Here is an 18,686-nt window from a genome sequence, read left to right as displayed (position 1 = left end):
TTTAGACCCACCTTGTCCCGTGGTGCGGGTGAGATCACGTGGTGCGGCCGGGCTATCCCAGCTGAAGCGCCGCCCGTCGAGCGCGTGGTGCGTCCGTGTGGAGCCGGTTAGCCCGCCCGGTAACAGGGCCCGAACGGAGCCCGCCAACCATTCATTCCTTCCCTTGAGAACTTATGGAGAGAGTCTTGGGCACCATGGAGCAGTGCTGAGCTGACAAGTGGTGGTGAGAGGCCACGCTGGGTGCCGAGAGAGTGGGCTCATGGCGGTTTGTCGTGGGCAGATGGCGGCGTTCCACGGGATGGGGCCCGGGGCCTCGGCGCCGCCTCAGCCGGCGTTTTTCCCAACGGCCGCGGCGGCATCCGCTGCGCAGGGACACGGCCAGGCTCGAGGCCAGGCCGACGTCGAACCCGACCGGCCGATCGGATATGGAGCCTTTGGTGTGGTTTGGTAAGTTTTGCATCCCGACTTCCCAGCTCGACTTGAGCTCTATCTGTCTCCGCCTGTGCTGTGCACCACCCCAAATTGTTACATGTCAGCTGAAGAATTCATGTTACAAATTTCGGCTAGCTCTTCGCAAGCTTCGCGTACACCTCGCTATCTCATGATATCACGCATATGTGTTTTTCTGCACCGTAGATTGTAATTTGTGCATGCCAGACCAGAATCCGGTTCCACGTCTCTGCTAGTTTTTTCTTTGTTTGTATCGTCAATATGCAACTGGAAGTATGCAGCTTTTTACGCTGGCCATTTAAATTCAAAACTTAGATGGTGGTGTGGCGAAGTAAACAGCAATGCGCATGTATGCATTTTCTGGGCAGTGACTCCTCATGCAAGCTTTTTCCGGCCCCTGTAGCTCCCAAAATCATGCACAGACAGGGAAACGCTACATTTGCAGGGGAACATAGCTTGGCGGTGTGCATTTCCTTTTGTTCAGCGACGCCTATTGTTCCCCCTGGACCGTTCACTGGCCATGCGCTTTGTTGATGGTGTGAAAATATATTGATACCAACAAACTCGAAGCCGCAAAGCTACCCAATTTTCTTGTTTTCGACCACCATACAAATTTTGTGCCACGATGGAGATGTAGAAGTATCGTTATTTAAAAGTTTAAGAATAGTGCAGAAGTATTTTGGTATGTTTTGCTGACCCTTATTATGGTGGGATCGTTGGTCCTGGAGCCTTTGCCCCCTTGTTGCCCAGGGGCAGCCCTAATGCCTGGCTTGGGCAGCCGACATATTTCAGCACTTGGAGAGGGATCTGCAGCCATTTGCATTCATTTTCCTGCCTCCATGTCCTGTTAGGCCCAGCTGCCGTGAAGTAAACCAGGGGACATTGGGGGAAATCAGATGGGAACTGCACACAACAGCCATCAATTGTCCAATTTTGAATGGGTATTAGATTATGCAGCAGCACAGCTGGGGGGGACTACTTATCACAATTTTCACAGGCCTGAGAAAAAATGTTTGCACCACATCGTGTACTTCAGAAATGAAAATCAGCCACACTTGTACAAGTTACATTATTCATATCAAAATCTGTTACATCACAAGGCCTTGACTGGGTCCAGCCCTAAAAAGGGAAAAGCAATTGCATGCAAAAGCAAGGTGGAAAAGGAAGAAGGAAGTGTGGAACTCATGAGCAAGGCTATGAGGGAAAGTAGGGAGCTTGAACTTTTATAATTGTTTGATCTGTCTGGCCTAGATAGCAGGGGATTGAGACATCCTCAACCTTTGCTGTTGGGAACATTGTTTGATCTCAGTCTTTGTTTACAAATGCAAAGAAATACCCTTGAGACAGCAACAAAATTATTTGAATATGGAAGAGGAAATAATGAAGTCATATCCCTTTGGTAAATTTCACAGAAGACAGAATTTGCCTGTCTGATATGGAAGAGGAAATTATGAAGGTTCACCATTGCTCATAATCATATGTCCTTTTTGTAAATTTCACAAAACACAGAAAATTTACTTGTCAGGTGGGTTTCACACAATATTTCCTCACATTAGATTAGGATGAAACTTGGTCAGTGTGGCCTGATTTTGGAACCATGGCATCCTCCAGGCAAGTTGTTCCTTTGTCTACCCAATAGTCCTGCCATGAAAGCCTGGTGTTGTATTTGTAAAGACCCCACACTTGTGAAGGAAGCCAGGCTTCACCATGATCCACATTTGGGAAGAACATGTCCGTCTTCAGTAACTTTTTATGGGAAGGCTTGTTTTATGGCCAGACTGTCCTCCAGGCTTTTATACTTCCAACAGTTGCAAAGGATAAGGTTTGTTTGTTGGACACACTGACTCATGGTCACTGGCACACTAGCATGGACTGTTCTCCAGTACTGTCTACTTCAAATATCTAGCTACAAGGATATGATCAAATACTGTGCACTGTAGACCATGTTCTGCTTTTGGAGATCAAATGTGATTTCAACAGTACAACCAGTAGATGATGTTAACTTGTAGCCCCCCTCCCTCCATCATACATGCTTTAAGTTTAATTTACCTCCAGACATGTTGGATTGGATAGCAGGGCTGTTAAACTTCATGATTATACAGTGCATGGTGCCTGTCTGTATGTTACAAGACAAACCCAACTGTCCAGTACGCTAAAGGATCAAACTGTTGGATATACCATAGAGTAAAGAATAAGAGAAGCAAAGTTTTGCTGGAGGTGAGATAATTTTAGGCACAAAGGGTAGTCCTGACCCTGCTGCCACACATTTGGTGAGATATGGCAGTCTGTAGGTCTGGGAGCTCCCAACTATTCCATGTATGCAAGGTCATGTCCACTTCCAGTATGTCCAGTCAGGCGTGGTTCTCATGTCTTATTTTACGGGGTAGTTGTTAAAAGTTTTCTTATGAGAATTTGATTCAATATACTTTCCCCCTCCTCCATCTGTGATATTCACAACATTCATATGTATGAAACTGAAAGATGGGACCAGGCATTCTTAAAAAGGCTCGCTGATTCAAGTTTTTTTGTTCTTTCCTAGAAGGACATATTAAACATTAAATAAACCAGTTCTAATCTGCATATTTTTCGATGCAAGAAATATTACAAATATAGACATATGATAATTATCATGAGAGGTATCATTTTCATCTTGAACCCATCATTGATTCATGTATTTACATTTTTCATCAACGTTGGCCTTGGCTGCTGTTTAGTCTAATCACTCTGATCAACTTGTTTCCTGTACATGATTTGGACGGAGGTTTCTGAGCTCAGCAATTTTTCATTAGATTTAAACGAAAAGCAAACTAATCCTGTTGTTCATGCTAATTATATGATAACATTCATCAAAGCACTATGCCATTTTAATTGTTAACCAACTAAAATTCACCATAGGCGTTTTGACTGACACATGCAACTTCAGCTGCTTTTTACCAACACTGAAATCTGAACTTTCATGCTAAAGCAGTATGTCATTAATCCCTGGATGCTTTCATGTGACAGAGGGAGGGAGGGGGTTGGCTGTGAAAAGGTTGGTATCTTTTTCATCTTGACATGTAACAGGTCTGGAACATTCTTCAATTTCTCATCTCCAGTCCATCATGTACTGAGATACCATCTTCATCAGCTTCACACTGCTACAGCAAACTCACTGACTTTCGCAGTGGCTTTATTTTGTGGTATGCAGGAAAAGGATGTTTTTTCAGTGTTTTAATTTGTGTTTGATATAATGCTGTAATCACAGCAGTAATAATCATCTGGTGTATTTTGCCAGCCAGTAGGTACCCAAAGTATGAGTAATGAGGCTGTTTAACGTGGTCGAGGCACCTCCTCAATATTTTTTTTATGGTACTAGACCAGTGCGCAAAGCAGAAGTGGTCATAGGATTTCATTTTCCCTTCCATCAGGATTGTAGTTATTTCTACTTGCTGGATAAAGAGGATAGGAAAGCAGTTTTCTCTGCTCATCACCAGCAGCTCATATATTATTCAGTAGCTTGCTGGTATTACTTTTAAGGACGTTTTCTTGTCCGGGAGCAGACCACCAGTAATCGCTTGAACAAAGTACGATCTCGGGATAATTCTTATATGATGCATGATCACCTGCAACCTCTTGAAATGATTTTTAGCATAAATGTTTTCTATTAAAAGCCTTACTTTGTTGAAAGCATTCTTAGATGACATAACAAAATTAACATAGGTGTGAGTACTACCTAAAAAAAGTAAATAAAAGTCATTGAGGTTAAGTAACTTGAGGTAACTTGAGGTTAAGCATTGTGCATGAACCTTGGCCTTATTTAGGTCCTCCTTAAGAAGTGGCCCTGAAGCATCAGCCTGGATATAGGATAATCACTCTGTGTTGATGTGAAATAAAGGACACAGTAACGTAAGGTACAGTAGGAACGCATTCAAAGTCCTTGGGCAACTATAGGACTGGTCAATTTTGCTGATAATTTAGATCAGTAGACAGGAGTCTTGCTTTTAGTCCAGGGTCAACAACTCAATACTATAACATTAGACCCAAAATAGTACATGGCACGGTAAATCTATATTGCTTCCAAGAATCTGCAGCAACTACGTACACAGCTATAAAAGTTTAGAAACCAGTATGGATATATTTTGGCACTGTTAAGGTCAGCGGGTGAAAATGATTAGTCCTACAGACCATTCCAATGAGTCGGTTGGGCAAAAGCTTTATCATGTTATCCATCAGTGTCAAAATCATACCTCCAGGTAACTGGTTGTCCTTTGGGTGAAGAGGCGCTTCAAAAACATTCCTTGAATAAGTTTTAAACGTTTAGCGATTGTGCAACTATCATGCACAGTAAACTTTCTTCCTAGAGGTTTTGTTAATTCGAATTTTTTTTCAAGACATTTCCAACAAAGCGTGAGAAGTAAGGTGCAATGATTGCATAGTAGTTTCCAAGAAAATGGATGGTGGGAATCTAAAAAAAATTCTGTCACTTTATCTTACTTAGACTTTAATCTTAGTTATATGTCATATCTACTGTCCAAGCTGTGTCCCACCAGCTAAGATGACTCAGTTCTTCCAGGAGGTGACTAATAGATCTTAGGAAGATTTCCAACCATTCTCTCACTCCCATGATCGGATGAACGGGATGTACCATTATGGAGCAGAAGAGGGAGGGGAGCTAACATTTCAATTTATGTCGAGTGTTGTACGTAACTGTTGTAAATGTTAGATTCTGGTGCAAGGAAAAAGTAATGCCTTTCCCCTTACACAAATAAACACGACTATCCATACAGCAGCACAATGTCTGCCATAACATTTGTGCTGCCACATTCCTAAGTTCTTTGTCACATCTTCCATCATCACTTGACAGTCAGCCAAAGACATGTAAAAATACTACAGTGTGACTGTAAGATTCTAACCTTGGCTTTTTTTAGCCTAATCCTGACTGCAAATGTCATTAACAACACAAAGAGTGAATAGCAAATATAGGCTAGATATAAGCAGTGCAGATACAAAGGATAACCCTGACTGTGTCTGGGACAAGGTGTTGCATATTTTTCAGACATTTTGTGTACGCACTGTGTATAAAAAGACCACAGAGCAACAATTACACTCGTTTAGAGTCTTTATGATATAACAAGCACAACAAGATTCAAATGATTATCATACCAACAGACACAGACCCCTCAAATGGATGTCCCCATGTGATTTTTCTTCAGAAAGAAGACTCTACCGACCGGGCTTCGCCAAGTCTTTCGAACATACACTCTTCCCCAGTGTAGAATTTGCCATCTCTGACAGAATTCTTTCTTCACTAGAAGAGGGCCTTGTTCACTACTATATTTATTTATTGTATATGGAGATAGAGAAAATTATCTCAGATCTACATTGGTGGTCGTACACATGGCATCTCTCCAGGTCCCTGGTTAGAACAAATACACCAAGGTGCTTACAAGAGGGATCAGCCTTTCTACACAGGAAGCACAGGCCAGGCCATGATGCAGGCTGGATTAATTAACAGTTCAAGTGCAGGAACATACATCTTCAGTTGGTAAAATACCGTAAATATCATGTAGGCACATTGTGTAAAATGTTGAAAAGAAGAGGTTCTATGACGAAGTATTAACAATAAGTATGTAATGCTGTATTTCTTTTGTACATTGTCAGAGTTTTTTCTTTGCTATATTTTTCCAGACCTACATCTATCCCTTATCCTAGTTGCTTTCTTTCTCCTTTATTTTTCTTTGTTCACATTCAAGAATGTACCAAGAGAATATCTCGAATACACTTATACAGTTGGTAGATTGTTGAGGTTGAGGTAAGAAACAAAGAATCTGTATGGATAGGCAGAAGGGAAAGAATTAGCCTGGAATATCCCTTGGCAGAAACTTTATACTGTTGGAAAAAGCAAGGGGGAGTAAAATAAACAGCTTAGGAGGATAATTGTAACTGGATAGAGGATACATGCAGCAGGACAATACATTGCTTTATTTGATTTTTGTTCCCCTTTAAAGTCCTCAGTCTGAAAGTATTTGGAGCAGGGACTAGCATAATCACCTGTAGATCTTGATTGAAAAGTCAGGAAAAACGTAAAGATGGACAAACAGAAAACCTGCAACTTGCAAGAGATGAGCGGTGTAATCCTAATGCATGCTGACCCTGTCAGGTTGGCACTGGGCTCAGTTCAAGGTCCCTTCACCTAATACCTGCATGATGTCAGTAATAACCCTGACACACTACAGGGACAACATGTATCTTCTGATTCGGTTTGGCATTTTTCGTCTCTCTCCATTCAAATTGAATGAAAGAGATATCCCTGCAATATACATTTAAAGAAAGGAAGATTGCAATATTACGTGGATATGTTAAACTATGCTTGATCATTTTATGCATGTCTGATTTTGGTAGGTGAGCATAACAGCTGTTTTCAAAACACACTTGTTATTTGCTCACCCCTTTAGCTTCAGGCGGCCTTAGTGGTTTATAAGCCTTCAATGATAAACATGCTGCATTCTACAAAGTTTATGGTAACGTCACAGTTACAGCACAAAATATGTCGCATGAATATGGGGCCAGTGGGCTGAGGAAACGGTTTGCCATGTTTATTGTTTCCATCTATCCAGCCCTTTCAGGATGTTTCTGAAGTTTTGTCAAACAGCTTGTAGGTGTTTCAGAAGAGATGGTAAATCAACACCCGTCCATTTACAATCCATCAGAAACGCAATGTTCTCTCCCTCTGGTTGAGCTCAAATTTTGAATACTATCACACAATGGGAAATCATGCACGATGTTACACATACCTGCTTCTGCCTACTCCCATAGTAAGATGAAACCAGAGACGTGTGATTCTGGTCCCACAATGGTAAGGGGAAACCACTCTACTTCATGGTTACATAGCTGGCATAGTTGACATAGTTCAAATAACAGGTTGCAAATTTAAACTTTTGTTCTAGCAGTTTTGCTCGAATGCTGGTAAAACAAGGGCTTTTCATGTTGCTGTAGCTCGAACACGTGTCATTGTTGCCAGGTATTTTATGCTGAGTGTGAGAAACTGAAAGGAGATTGCATAGCTGCGTAGTTCCTTAGATATGGTGTACCCGGCGTAGGGCTAAGTCGTCATTAGTGAGTTCTTTCTTGAGAAACAAGTGATAAGACTTGAAAAATATTAATTAACACGTTTCTTTAAACATAGTGTATCATGATATATAAGTAAGGCCAATTCCAACATGTCAAAGCAGAGATGTGTCAAACGATTCAACTACTGGAGCAATATCAATTTTTGTATACTTGCAGCATTGACTGCAGCATGCCTGGGTTTATCTATCAGGTTTGTTACTAAGCTTTAAGGTTGGACTCTACTGTGGTCTCCCAAACTAGGTATACTCTCTAGAATCTCTAGAAATTTTGGAACAAAGAAGGTTTAATCCAAGCCGTCCCAAGGGAAGGTAAACAGGGCTGACAGGAAAAGATTCTGTACTTAAAATTTGCCCCTGGTCTGGTCTCTGGAGTCAAAGCACTAAAAGGACAAAGGCTGTACCAATTTACTTCTTTGTATAATACAGACTTTCCAAGAAAAGATAACATTGGGAGCAAAATATCAGGGCAAACGAACCAATGGTTTTGACAATCATGACCATTGTCGTGATTGTTGTCAATTGTGTATTTTGTTGGTTGGCGTGCAGATGTTTCAGGGCAGTTTGTTGAAAGAAAATACCATGTATTAGTAAGATTTCATGGACCAAAGTTTGGAATACACTGGTGTTGAATACAATCTTGAACACTTTTTTTGTGAATTACTCTATAGAAATACTCTTAGTTTTAATTAGAACCTAGCAGAGCTCTATTTTTTAGAAAATTTTCCCTTCCTGGAAACAATCTGTACCGTAACGCGTAAGTACAGACAATAAAAGTCATGTTATTGTGGCCTGTGGGCGAACTGGTTTGCTGCAGGCCCGGTTTTGTATTGATGTGGGGCTGATGCTGATGGCCATGCATACATAAATGGCCTAATGGCTGAATTGCCACTAGGAGAGTCCAGACGTGGGGTCAGGGGGCACCGCCCTTGTGCCCTTGTAGACCCCAGTTCTATTATTGTCTGTGAAACATGTGAAAGGGCGGCATCTGTGCCTTTACCATAAGGACTCACCACACACCATGTACAACTCATATATACTTACATAGGGAAAGAAAGATGTACTAGACGTTGTAGAACCTCTGTCACGATGTCTATGATGTTTATTACTTTGAGTAAAGCCTCTGTCACGATGTCTATGATGTTTATTACTTTGATTCATATTTCAGGCCACCCCAATTTCATTTCTGAGATCTTGGATATCAAAAACAGTGCTAGATTTGAATATAAAATGATGGGAACGGCTTTATAACCGAACGGGAGTCAGATTCCAGTTTTCATCTCCACGCTCTGCTTTTTAATGATGTTCTCTAGTTAAAATTTTATACAGAAATGCCAGATAAGCAGTGAATTTTATTGGTTTTACCTTAGACATTGAAAATGCATTGCCACCAACCTTCCTGCATTGCCAGCCATATTTTTGTGTTACTGGGTGTACTTGATCAAACAGTTGCGATGTTTGATATCATTGCTGTACAATATATTTGGTTTGTGTCATTCTCTTTAAACTGCTGCTAAATGTATTACTGTCTAGGCCTGCAGCTGTTACTTCAAAAGGGTTTAATGTCTGGCCACTAGATTCAAAGTGTAGGAAATAGGGCAGAGATCTCGTGGCCAGGCAATAAGCCCCTTTCCTTGCCATAATTGGCGTCCGAGTACCCAACCACTTTAGTATCACCACCCATATCAGAATACATAGCAGTTTTAGCAGAGGCCCATGAATAATTTTGGTACCAAGATGTCTAAAGACAGCATCCTGTTACTAAATAACAGCAGATTGGATGTAAACTGTGCCAATGGCAACAAACCAGATTGGTTTTCAGAAGAACATGTCCTTGGGACAGTTTTGCAAAATGTCCTTGTCTCCTAAACTATAAGATATGGCCCTTCCATGATTGTGTGACCATGAGAATATTGACAGGAAAAAACAACAAGTATCAAACCTTTCATGCAGAAAATTGTTTGAGATTGGATACTTATTGCTGCACCAATTTGAAGGACTTGGTGGTTGCTTAATGTACAGGGCATATGTTGGTTATTTTTCCTTGGTGTTAGTTATGTCGACAGGACAAATTCTTTGTCTCCAAGGCAAAGTAGCTTGTCTGGACCACACTGTTCCATGTAAATATGACTCCCCTTACAGAATAATAACTTGATATGCTAGTAAAGAACATTAAACTTTTCATGATGGGGGCTGTTCAACAGCTTGTATTGCAGGGGTATTTTTTTTTTTTTCAAATTAATTTCCTTATTTCAAGTGTATAACCCCGAAACAACATAATATTAACATTACACACAAAAGACTACATGCGTAAAATCCATGTACATCTCGAAGCATTCCTGTCACAACTGACTGAGTCATGGGTCTTGAATCTTTTATTTGTAAATGAGTATCATACTTTCCTATGCATAATATCATGCATTTTATTTATTTAGGCTTCTAATTGAATACTCCTGTATGTTATACATGGTAGAACAAGTTTCTAAGTAAGGGCATTATTTTGAAGCTACCTTTTTTGCAGAGTTTGTGCCTGGAAAATTTGGTCTGTTTGTTGGGTCAGCTGTTCTGCCCTGGTGTCGTTGACAGCTCTTGTGACGCACTCTGGTCATGTGATCAGCAGGGAGTTGTGTCATCTGATCTGGTATTTGGAAACACAAATAAAACTTGTCATAAATACTGCCTGTTTTTGTTTATCTTTGTTTATGTCCCACTTGAATAAAAGCAAATGTTGTTTGTCAACAATGTGCACATGGTCATTGATACCAAGTTCAAATGGCGAGAGGTAGGATATGAGAATGTCACTGTTTATATTTATCCAGGATACCAGCTGTATGGCTGTATCAAAATTGACAACCATATACTCATTCACTACATTCATATTAGGGCCCCATATTGTCAGCTTGACTGTGAAGTTGTGTTGTTTCATGAAGTATACTAGTCATGCTAGTAGTCACTATAGCTTTTTTGGCACATTGTTGCTTGGATTTGAATGGATCTGATATAGATATTTATGATTGATAATGATAAACTCTGTACTCTGGTATAACTAAAAAGCAAAATAAACTGTTGAATTTAAACTTCATCTGTAAGAAATAGTTGTCCCTTATTGACGGTAGACCTTGAGCTGAGTATAAAGTAGTGGATTTGCATATTAAAAGTGGTCTGCTTGGCATGCAGGTATAACGAGGTATTATAGTAGGATGAAAGGGCTTAAGCTTTAACAGTCAACTGGAGAGAATTGGGAGTCGTGTAAACGTCACATCTGTGAGAGAATTAGTATAATGCCAGGCATAGGCCTCATTGTTTGTGTCTAGCCGAAGGCTCTGAATACACCCTGCTTTTCTTCTCCAAATCAGCTACTTCATATTGGGGGTTAAATGGGAAGACTGCAGACAGCACATAATGAACACAAACCTGCCAGGCAGCCTGGTTCTGGTGAAAACCTGATGGACCTGAAAATGTTTGTTTTCTTCCCATTCAACCAAAATTTATCTTGGATGATGTCGCAAAGCCTGCGGACCCATGTAGGAGGGAGCTTCAGTCATTAGCATCAAGCATCAAACTTCTGCATAAAAGATTCCAACACACTTGACCAAACTAAAAATGTGAGCTGCAACAAAGCTGTAGTGCACTGCTACTACCTTAACCCTATTTATGCTTGTATATATGTTTTGGAAGAGCTGGATTTTAAGGAAAACAAATGACCAGCTCTACCAAGGTAATCTCCAAGCAGAACCTACGGTGCCATAAGATAGCATCAAAGCTAGCCAAGGAGTATAGCCAGCCAAAGGGAGTCAGATGGTCACATACACACTCCTAGGCCGGCTTCCCTCCTTTGCCAGCTTTTTATACTATCTTATGCTACCGTAGGATCTGCTTGGAGATTACACCAAGGCAGCCCAAAGTCTCCCAGTATGTTTGTAATATAGCTCATTAATGATCTGTTCGCTACTTGTACTAATGAGGTGCCTTCTCTTTCACCACTTCTGCAGGTCTGTAACAGACCCTCGAGACGGAAAGCGAGTGGCCCTCAAGAAGATGCCCAATGTCTTCCAAAACCTAGTATCCTGCAAGCGCGTCTTCAGGGAACTTAGAATGCTCTGCTTCTTCAAGCATGACAATGTAAGTAATCATTGTTCTCCACTCAAAACTTCTAGCCTATGTTGTTTGAATGTTTTTCATACTTTATAACCCACAAAATAAGTTGTAAGTGTCCTTTAGGAGATAAGGAAAGACATACAGTTCATCTCAGGTGAAATTCTCTGTGTCCTGAAGAACTCCTACAACAGCTTTTGTATTTGATTTGTTCTTGTCCTTATCTCACCCCATACATTGCTTTGATGTCCTTCTTGGATAAATATAAATCATCCGCTCCATTTTCATATCTTTCCACTTTCTTTCCCTCTCGTATTTGAGTAATAATGGAACAGTTTATCCCCCTGTTTCATCTTCCCTTTGCGGCACATTTATGAGTGTAATATAAGTCCTACGAGTGTAAATGATTGCTTCCTGTGTATTATCTACCTTCTTAACGCTATTCAGCTTTCTGGTGATCCAACATTGAAAGGAAAAATGAACCCTTCAAATGTCACTTGCTGTCTTTGTCTTAGGAATTGGACTCATCTGTCATGTTTGTAAGAGATTATAAGCTGTAGACGTCATTTGATTGCCAGAGCCTGTAAGCTGTTGGACCTTATCATTACAGGTACACATGCATTTTCAGGGGAATGACTGATACCTTGAATAATGTTTTCCATTTTTTCTGCAGGTCTTGTCAGCACTGGACATCTTGCAACCTCCTCCTCTCAACTTCTTCGAAGAAATGTATCCTTTTTGGACATTTTTAAGGAACAATCATATTGTATGTATGTAGTATTGTAGGGCTCAAAGCACTGAATACGGATGCACTTCGGTGCACCAAAAAGGGAGCTATGCACCTAAATTTTGACAGTGTGGGTGAACAGGTGCAGCTAGATATATGTGTATGATTTCATATATAATGTACACTTTCATTCATGAAACAGCATATTCTTTATGTTAAGTGTCAGAAAAATAATATACCTCCTTGACATTAATCCTCTAGACTTTGGGTTTATCACAATACTGTTTCAAACTTTAAAACTGTTGGCAGGGCAGGTTTTGCTGACATTCTACTCAATGTTAATCACCCCAATTTTTTTTTCTGTTCGCCAAGATTTTTGGAGGATAGGTGCACCAGTGTATCTATTCCTCAAAATGAACCCTGACTGTTTACTGCAAGGAGCTTTAAAATGGTGCTTAATTTTGTTCAGTTGAACAAACACAGATGAGGAGATATGTTAACCAGGCATGTAAATTGGGGTGGCCTAATGGATCCTCCCAGTTGTGGCTCACAGCAGGTCAGCCTGACACAGATTGATTGATGTCACCTACCCTGGGAATATGTCCAACTTCCCAGTCATAGAATTGACAGCTGCCATTGTGTGTAGAAACTGCAGTTAATTATCTGCCATGATTGGTCCTTTCAACACTGTAATGGTACAGTGATGGTCTGTGAGTGGTCAACATTATGGTTGAGAGTCTCAGATTTTCAGTCGTTAGGTTAGTACCCAAGTTGGTTAGTACCTGTAGGCATCTTGGCATACAGATCCATGATGGTCAAGACCACATCTTTGACACTTGTGTTTCTTCATTCTTGTGTCTCTCAAAGTTTGTCAATTTGAGTTTTCTGTTTGCTTTCAAATTGAGAAAATTAGTTTTGTTGGAGGCTGTTGTGTTGTCAAGAAGACAGCCTTATTTTTGATGGACTAGTGGATATTCAGTCTCTTACTGTAATTTGCTGAAGTTAAAAAGGTTTTTTTTATTCCACAGCAAACTCATAACATGTGACTGTCTCAAATGTTTGGCAGTTTTGACTACAACAGAATTTTCATCTGCAAATTAATAACACCACAAAAATCTCCCTTTTCTGCCATCGCAAAATTAGACCACGACATAAGTAACTGAGTATACTGTAGATACAATTTGCTGTACAGTACTGCAGTACTGTGCCTACTTAAGTGATGGACCAGTATAGTGTATTACAGACTGAAGTCTTCTAAACCAACAATAAGGACTAAACTATGCAGAGTTTCGTAGGTCAAACCATTCCCTGTAATTTGGTCCAGCTCTTCAAACTGTTTGAAAACCTCAGAAGTTTAAGTGAGCATGCTTGGCTGGTTAGTGACCCTGCTTTTAGGCCAGATATTTTCTAGTTCAAAGCCACTCTACCCAGCATGACACTTGAAGTGGCTGCAGTTTTTAGGATGGGGCATTGTCGACTACGTCATGTGTATATGTAAAAAGAGTTTATTGAATCAGAATTGTTTGCCCTTTATCTAAAATACGTAGTTCTTCATTCACAACCAACAGTCAACGTTTCAATGACCATCCCTCACATTCTTCATAGCAATACTGAGGCTGAATTAAAGCAGCGACACCTTGCTGCAGTGTGGAATACTGTAAATCCATTCAAGTTCGCGGGATTTACTTTCGCGGTAGGGGGAAAATGGAGTGTTCGCTGTGGTTTAAGTTTGCGGCATAGACTGCTGTCTCATACTTAAATGGAAAAATGTTTGTGGTGGGTTTAAGTTCGTGGTTCTGCGAGCATAAAACCACCGCAAACACTTCTGCAATTACAGTAGAACCAGTCAGTATTACCTTGAGGAAGGTGATAGGCAGTCAACAAAATGTTAGCAATTGTATTATACATACACATGCACCTTGGCTGTGAATACATAAATTTTGTATTCCAACCTGATGAAATGATTAAAGGAATTATTGGAATACATTTTGGCTACTTCCTGAAACTGGTGTGAGCTAAACTGTATGGTGATGCTACTCCTTTTTTTGTGTCATTACGAAGATATCAGTTCTGTGAGCCTCCCAGTGAAACTGTTCATGAATGCTTTATGCACCTAATGGCACCCAGATCTATTTTCTAACCATTACCTACACCAGTTTCAATGGCTGCTGAGAGGCAGGCTCCATTTCGGGGTGTGAAATTAGCTGCAGAAATTACAATAATGGCCACGGCACCCCCAGCAACCAGCGGTGAGAAACTATGACTGCCAAATCATAGAACTGGGAGAATAAAGGCTGACTGAACTATGGGTTATCACGGTCTAGGGATCAACCACTGAGCACAACTGCTGTGGGGAAGTGTGTGTGCATACACACCAAAAATCAATCTGCTACGGGTTCACCACAGGGTCAGCTGTATCCACTGCAGGATAAATTCACACCAAATGACACTTCCCTATCTTTCCTAGCCTCCAGATGAGAGAATATCGCCAATGAATAATAGTTTGAAGCAGTTAAAGGTTATCTTTGCAACCTAAGCCGAGGGGTGGGACATAGCCTGGAGATGATAGTTCATCATGCGGTTGCCAGGACAACCAAATAAAAGGTGGGCAGGTGATGGTGCGAGGATATGAAGGCAGGTCCTGGGGTGACTGCAATCACAGGGTTTGTTGGGGGAAGGTAGTGTTCTGATTTGATGATGGAGTGAAACTGGGCCCACTCCTGATTGGCGGTGTCATTCATTAGCCACAGGGTTAACCCTGGAGTTTGGATAGGAGAGATCCTTGATTATGTTGGCTGGTATTGGGGGGATGTTAATGAGACCTGTATCCTCACCAGGGATGCCTCATTCCTTGCCTGTCACCCTTGGTTGAGTCTACTTCAGCTAGATGTGCTGATGTTGATATAGGATATGGCTAGATATAGTTTCAAGGTTTCCATTTTCTACCAGGTCTGGTAGAGAAGTATTAGTACCAGCCAGAGATGGCCATACATTCAATACATATCATTTACAGCTTAGTCAAGTGTAACATTATTTTTATTCTTCTCACTTTCCAGTTGCTTTCTGCTGCGGAAAGCGTGTAGTCTTTTTTGCTTTGATTTGTCATTCACTGGAATTATTTTCATAAAACTTCTTTGTCTTGCACAAGAATAGTCCTATTTGAGCTATCAAACTGTGTGTATGTTGTTTCACACAAAAGCACAAGGAAGAAATGAAATTTGTTGTCATTCAACAATCTTTTCCTCTAAAGTCAAAATAACAACAATGTGTAAACGTTTGCCAAAACTTTACTTTGTCCAAGCGCCCCCTGCAGTCATGTTTATGAAGGTTAAACATTCAGGTGACCAATATTCAACTTTCAAGTACAATTCGATCCCTACAACAGTTGTACAACTGGATAAAAAATGGAGGTAAATCTCTGTAGAGATTGGATTGTACTTGAATACCCCCTGCGGTTATGATAATGTGTATCAGCCATGAGGCACCAGCTACTGTGATGGGGTCACTGACCTCATCAACACCAGTAAGAAGAATGTACCAGGCTGGAGACCCTCCCAGTTTAGGTGGTAATCATCCGTTAAAAAAAATCAACTCAGCCCATACACCAGCCCTGCTCTCCAGGGAAGGAGTATTGCCTGGGTTTGTGAAACCAGGTGGTTGTGAAATTTCTGCGGGATTAATGATGCAGAGAGTTTGTCAGGACGGTTTTACTGGCCGGTAGGTGCTGCTGATGGAATGGCTAATGATACTGGGAAGGGATTTTGTATGCTGTGGAATACGGGGACAGGAAATTCTACACTCCCGGGAATAAAAGATAAAAGGGATAAAAGAAAAGGATACAGTCTTCTTCGTGATCTTCTAATGGTTTGGGAAATAAATCTGAAAAATTGCTTCGTTTTGAATATTACAGCGTATTCTGCGATGCTTTGCGGCAGTCATGGTATTAAATTCGTTATGAAATTTGGTCATGTAAACCACGAATTGTCAGAGTTACCCTGTCGCTGAGAAATGAGATTAACATTTTGTAGATTTCATTTCAGAATTGCACAATTTGATCTGCATGTCCTCAGACATTAGCGTAAGGTTAAGAATGTGTGTACTTCCTTGACCCTCCAACCTCAGTTATGTAGTTACTGAACTGCTCCAGAGTGACCTGCACAAGATCATCGTCTCCCCGCAGCCCCTCAGCTCCGATCATGTCAAGGTCTTCCTGTACCAGATACTCAGAGGTGAGCTTCACGATACACACCATGGCACGACAACTATATTAGCAGCCGTAATAAAGTTTTCCATTACTCGTATGCATGAAGAGCAAACTTGGCTAATGATAAGTTGAGCATACCAGTAGATGTGAATGTATGTAGTAACAGCGCAGTGACATTTATCACAGGTGATTTTCGAGCAGTTTGGAACAGAACCAACGGCCAAGAAGGATCTTAGATAGCGTTTTCCTTAGAATAACAGGGATCCAGCAAAACCCTGACTTTATTATTGTAAGACAAACATGATGAATGGGACTTGGCCCTGACAGTGAATGTGTTTGTCTTTTACAGTCCCAAAATATGGAACGTCTTATCAGAAACATTAATGGGTATCATATCAGACTGGTTATATGTAATACTTTTTTATCATAACTATTATTAACAGTATTTTAAAAGTTCACGGATAATGATTTGGAATCTATCAAAATACCAAAGTGCTTCTGGTTTACAGAAATAAGTATGTGACATTATACAATTGATGTATCTGTAGAAAGCTGGCCTTTCCAGTGTAGTTGGTGTATCAATATTCAATTCTGAGGGTACAATCTTAAACATCATGGGATGAGTGATATAGTGTCTGTATCTGTACAGCAGGTATAACCGCCTTTCGGCGTAACACACCAGCTTGGAAGTAATGCCACATTGTGCTGGGTAGCAATAATTTTCTACCATCGAAGTATCCATCTGAATTAGAGAAAGGCAGAGAAGAAGAAAATGAAGTACTTTACATGCAGGATGTGTCCCCTCAACCTGAAAGCTGTCTCACATTGAGAGATAGTGTGCACACATGTGTGAATATGCCAAGCCTACCACACCACATGCGTTTTGGGGTACTGTGGAAGCATCTGTAAAACTGTCCCATCCATTTTAGGGCAAAAGTTGTCAATTCCCTGCGTCCGGGTAAATCTATATCACTTCCAGCGTGCATTAGGCAGGGGAGATATGGCCACCGCGGTGCGTATCTCCCCATACGGACGCCGAGCTAATTTACTGCACCGTTCCCAGGGGTACCCCCATATCGTGGTCACGGGCCAGATCACTGCAGATAGCACAGGTACTGCAGCAACTAATAAAATATTTAACACTTCAAATTCTGCCCGTTTTTTTTCTGTTTTGCCCCTGGAACAGGAGATTGAGGGATTTAAAGCAGATGTCTTTATTAGATATCAGGAAAAGGGAGGGAGTGACGACAGATGTATGGTTTGATTGATATGGGAAGAAAAGGATTGGGTCTTTAGGCACCTTTATGTGTTCTAGTTTCTGTCACAATTACATCTAGTAGTCAAGATTAATGAGGAAAAAGATAGGTCAAGTCAGGAAGGCATTCACTTCTAAGCTGCCCCCCTCCCTATTCTGGCTTATCAGCCTGGATGCAGGTCCAGGTATCTTTTAGGAGGTGAAGGGAATTTGTACCGCGAGGATGTTTTTCAGAAAGCCGCCTGTGCATTATGCTTATCAGTGCATCTTTTTGTTAGAATATGCACTGTGCTTTTGTTAAATGTAACATTTGGCTTGTAAAACAGCTCAGTGTAGATACAGAATTAATTAATGATTTTATTTAGTTCATACATATCAGGAGCATTGCCAGTTATAGCAGAAATATTATGTATTAAAAATTCTGCTATGGCAGTATTTAAATAAAAGATCTGCCCAATCTCGCTCTGATAATTTGAAAATCAGTAGTCTTAGTCTCCAGAGCACCGCGCACACACCTGGCTATGGCTATGGATAGGTTATATTTGCACTAAGAAGTGATGTCCCTAAAGAATGGAATAGTGGCACCCCACTATCATACTCACATTCCAGCATCATATTGATGTCAAAGTTCTGACATATCTTCGCACTGATATCCCTGGTAGTTTTGCCTGTTATTTGGTAACGGTATTGTCTAGATAGTCCAGTTAGGTATCATATGCCAAAAATAGTTACTCAAGCAACTGGATATGGTTTTGAAACGGTCAGACGTTTCGGAAAGAATCCACTTTCCTTCGTCAGTGACACTGAAGTGATCTGCAAGAAACAGGTCTTTTATACTCTAACTAGAAG

At 40.8% G+C, this 18,686-nt stretch overlaps 1 protein-coding gene across 2 annotated transcripts in view; it reads left to right on the top strand.

The window, feature by feature from the left end:
* The first annotated feature begins 45 nt into the window (after positions 1-45).
* The window catches only part of LOC118425717 (serine/threonine-protein kinase NLK-like), a 28,695-nt gene continuing 10,054 nt past the window's right edge, over positions 46-18,686 (top strand). Inside the window, exons 1-4 of one of the 2 annotated variants that reach the window (XM_035834764.1) lie at positions 46-447; positions 11,549-11,678; positions 12,325-12,380; positions 16,501-16,607. In XM_035834764.1, the coding sequence (XP_035690657.1) occupies positions 260-447; positions 11,549-11,678; positions 12,325-12,380; positions 16,501-16,607 (481 nt within the window). In that variant the 5' untranslated portion in view covers positions 46-259. The remainder of the gene's footprint in view (positions 448-11,548; positions 11,679-12,324; positions 12,381-16,500; positions 16,608-18,686) is intronic. The other variant, XM_035834763.1, reaches the window with a different exon arrangement.

Source organism: Branchiostoma floridae, chromosome 11 (genome assembly GCF_000003815.2).
Source record: "Branchiostoma floridae strain S238N-H82 chromosome 11, Bfl_VNyyK, whole genome shotgun sequence".
NCBI classification, from domain to species: Eukaryota; Metazoa; Chordata; class Leptocardii; order Amphioxiformes; family Branchiostomatidae; genus Branchiostoma; species Branchiostoma floridae.
The sequence above is the reverse complement of the archived record's forward strand: the minus strand, read 5'-3'. Positions and strand labels throughout refer to the sequence as shown.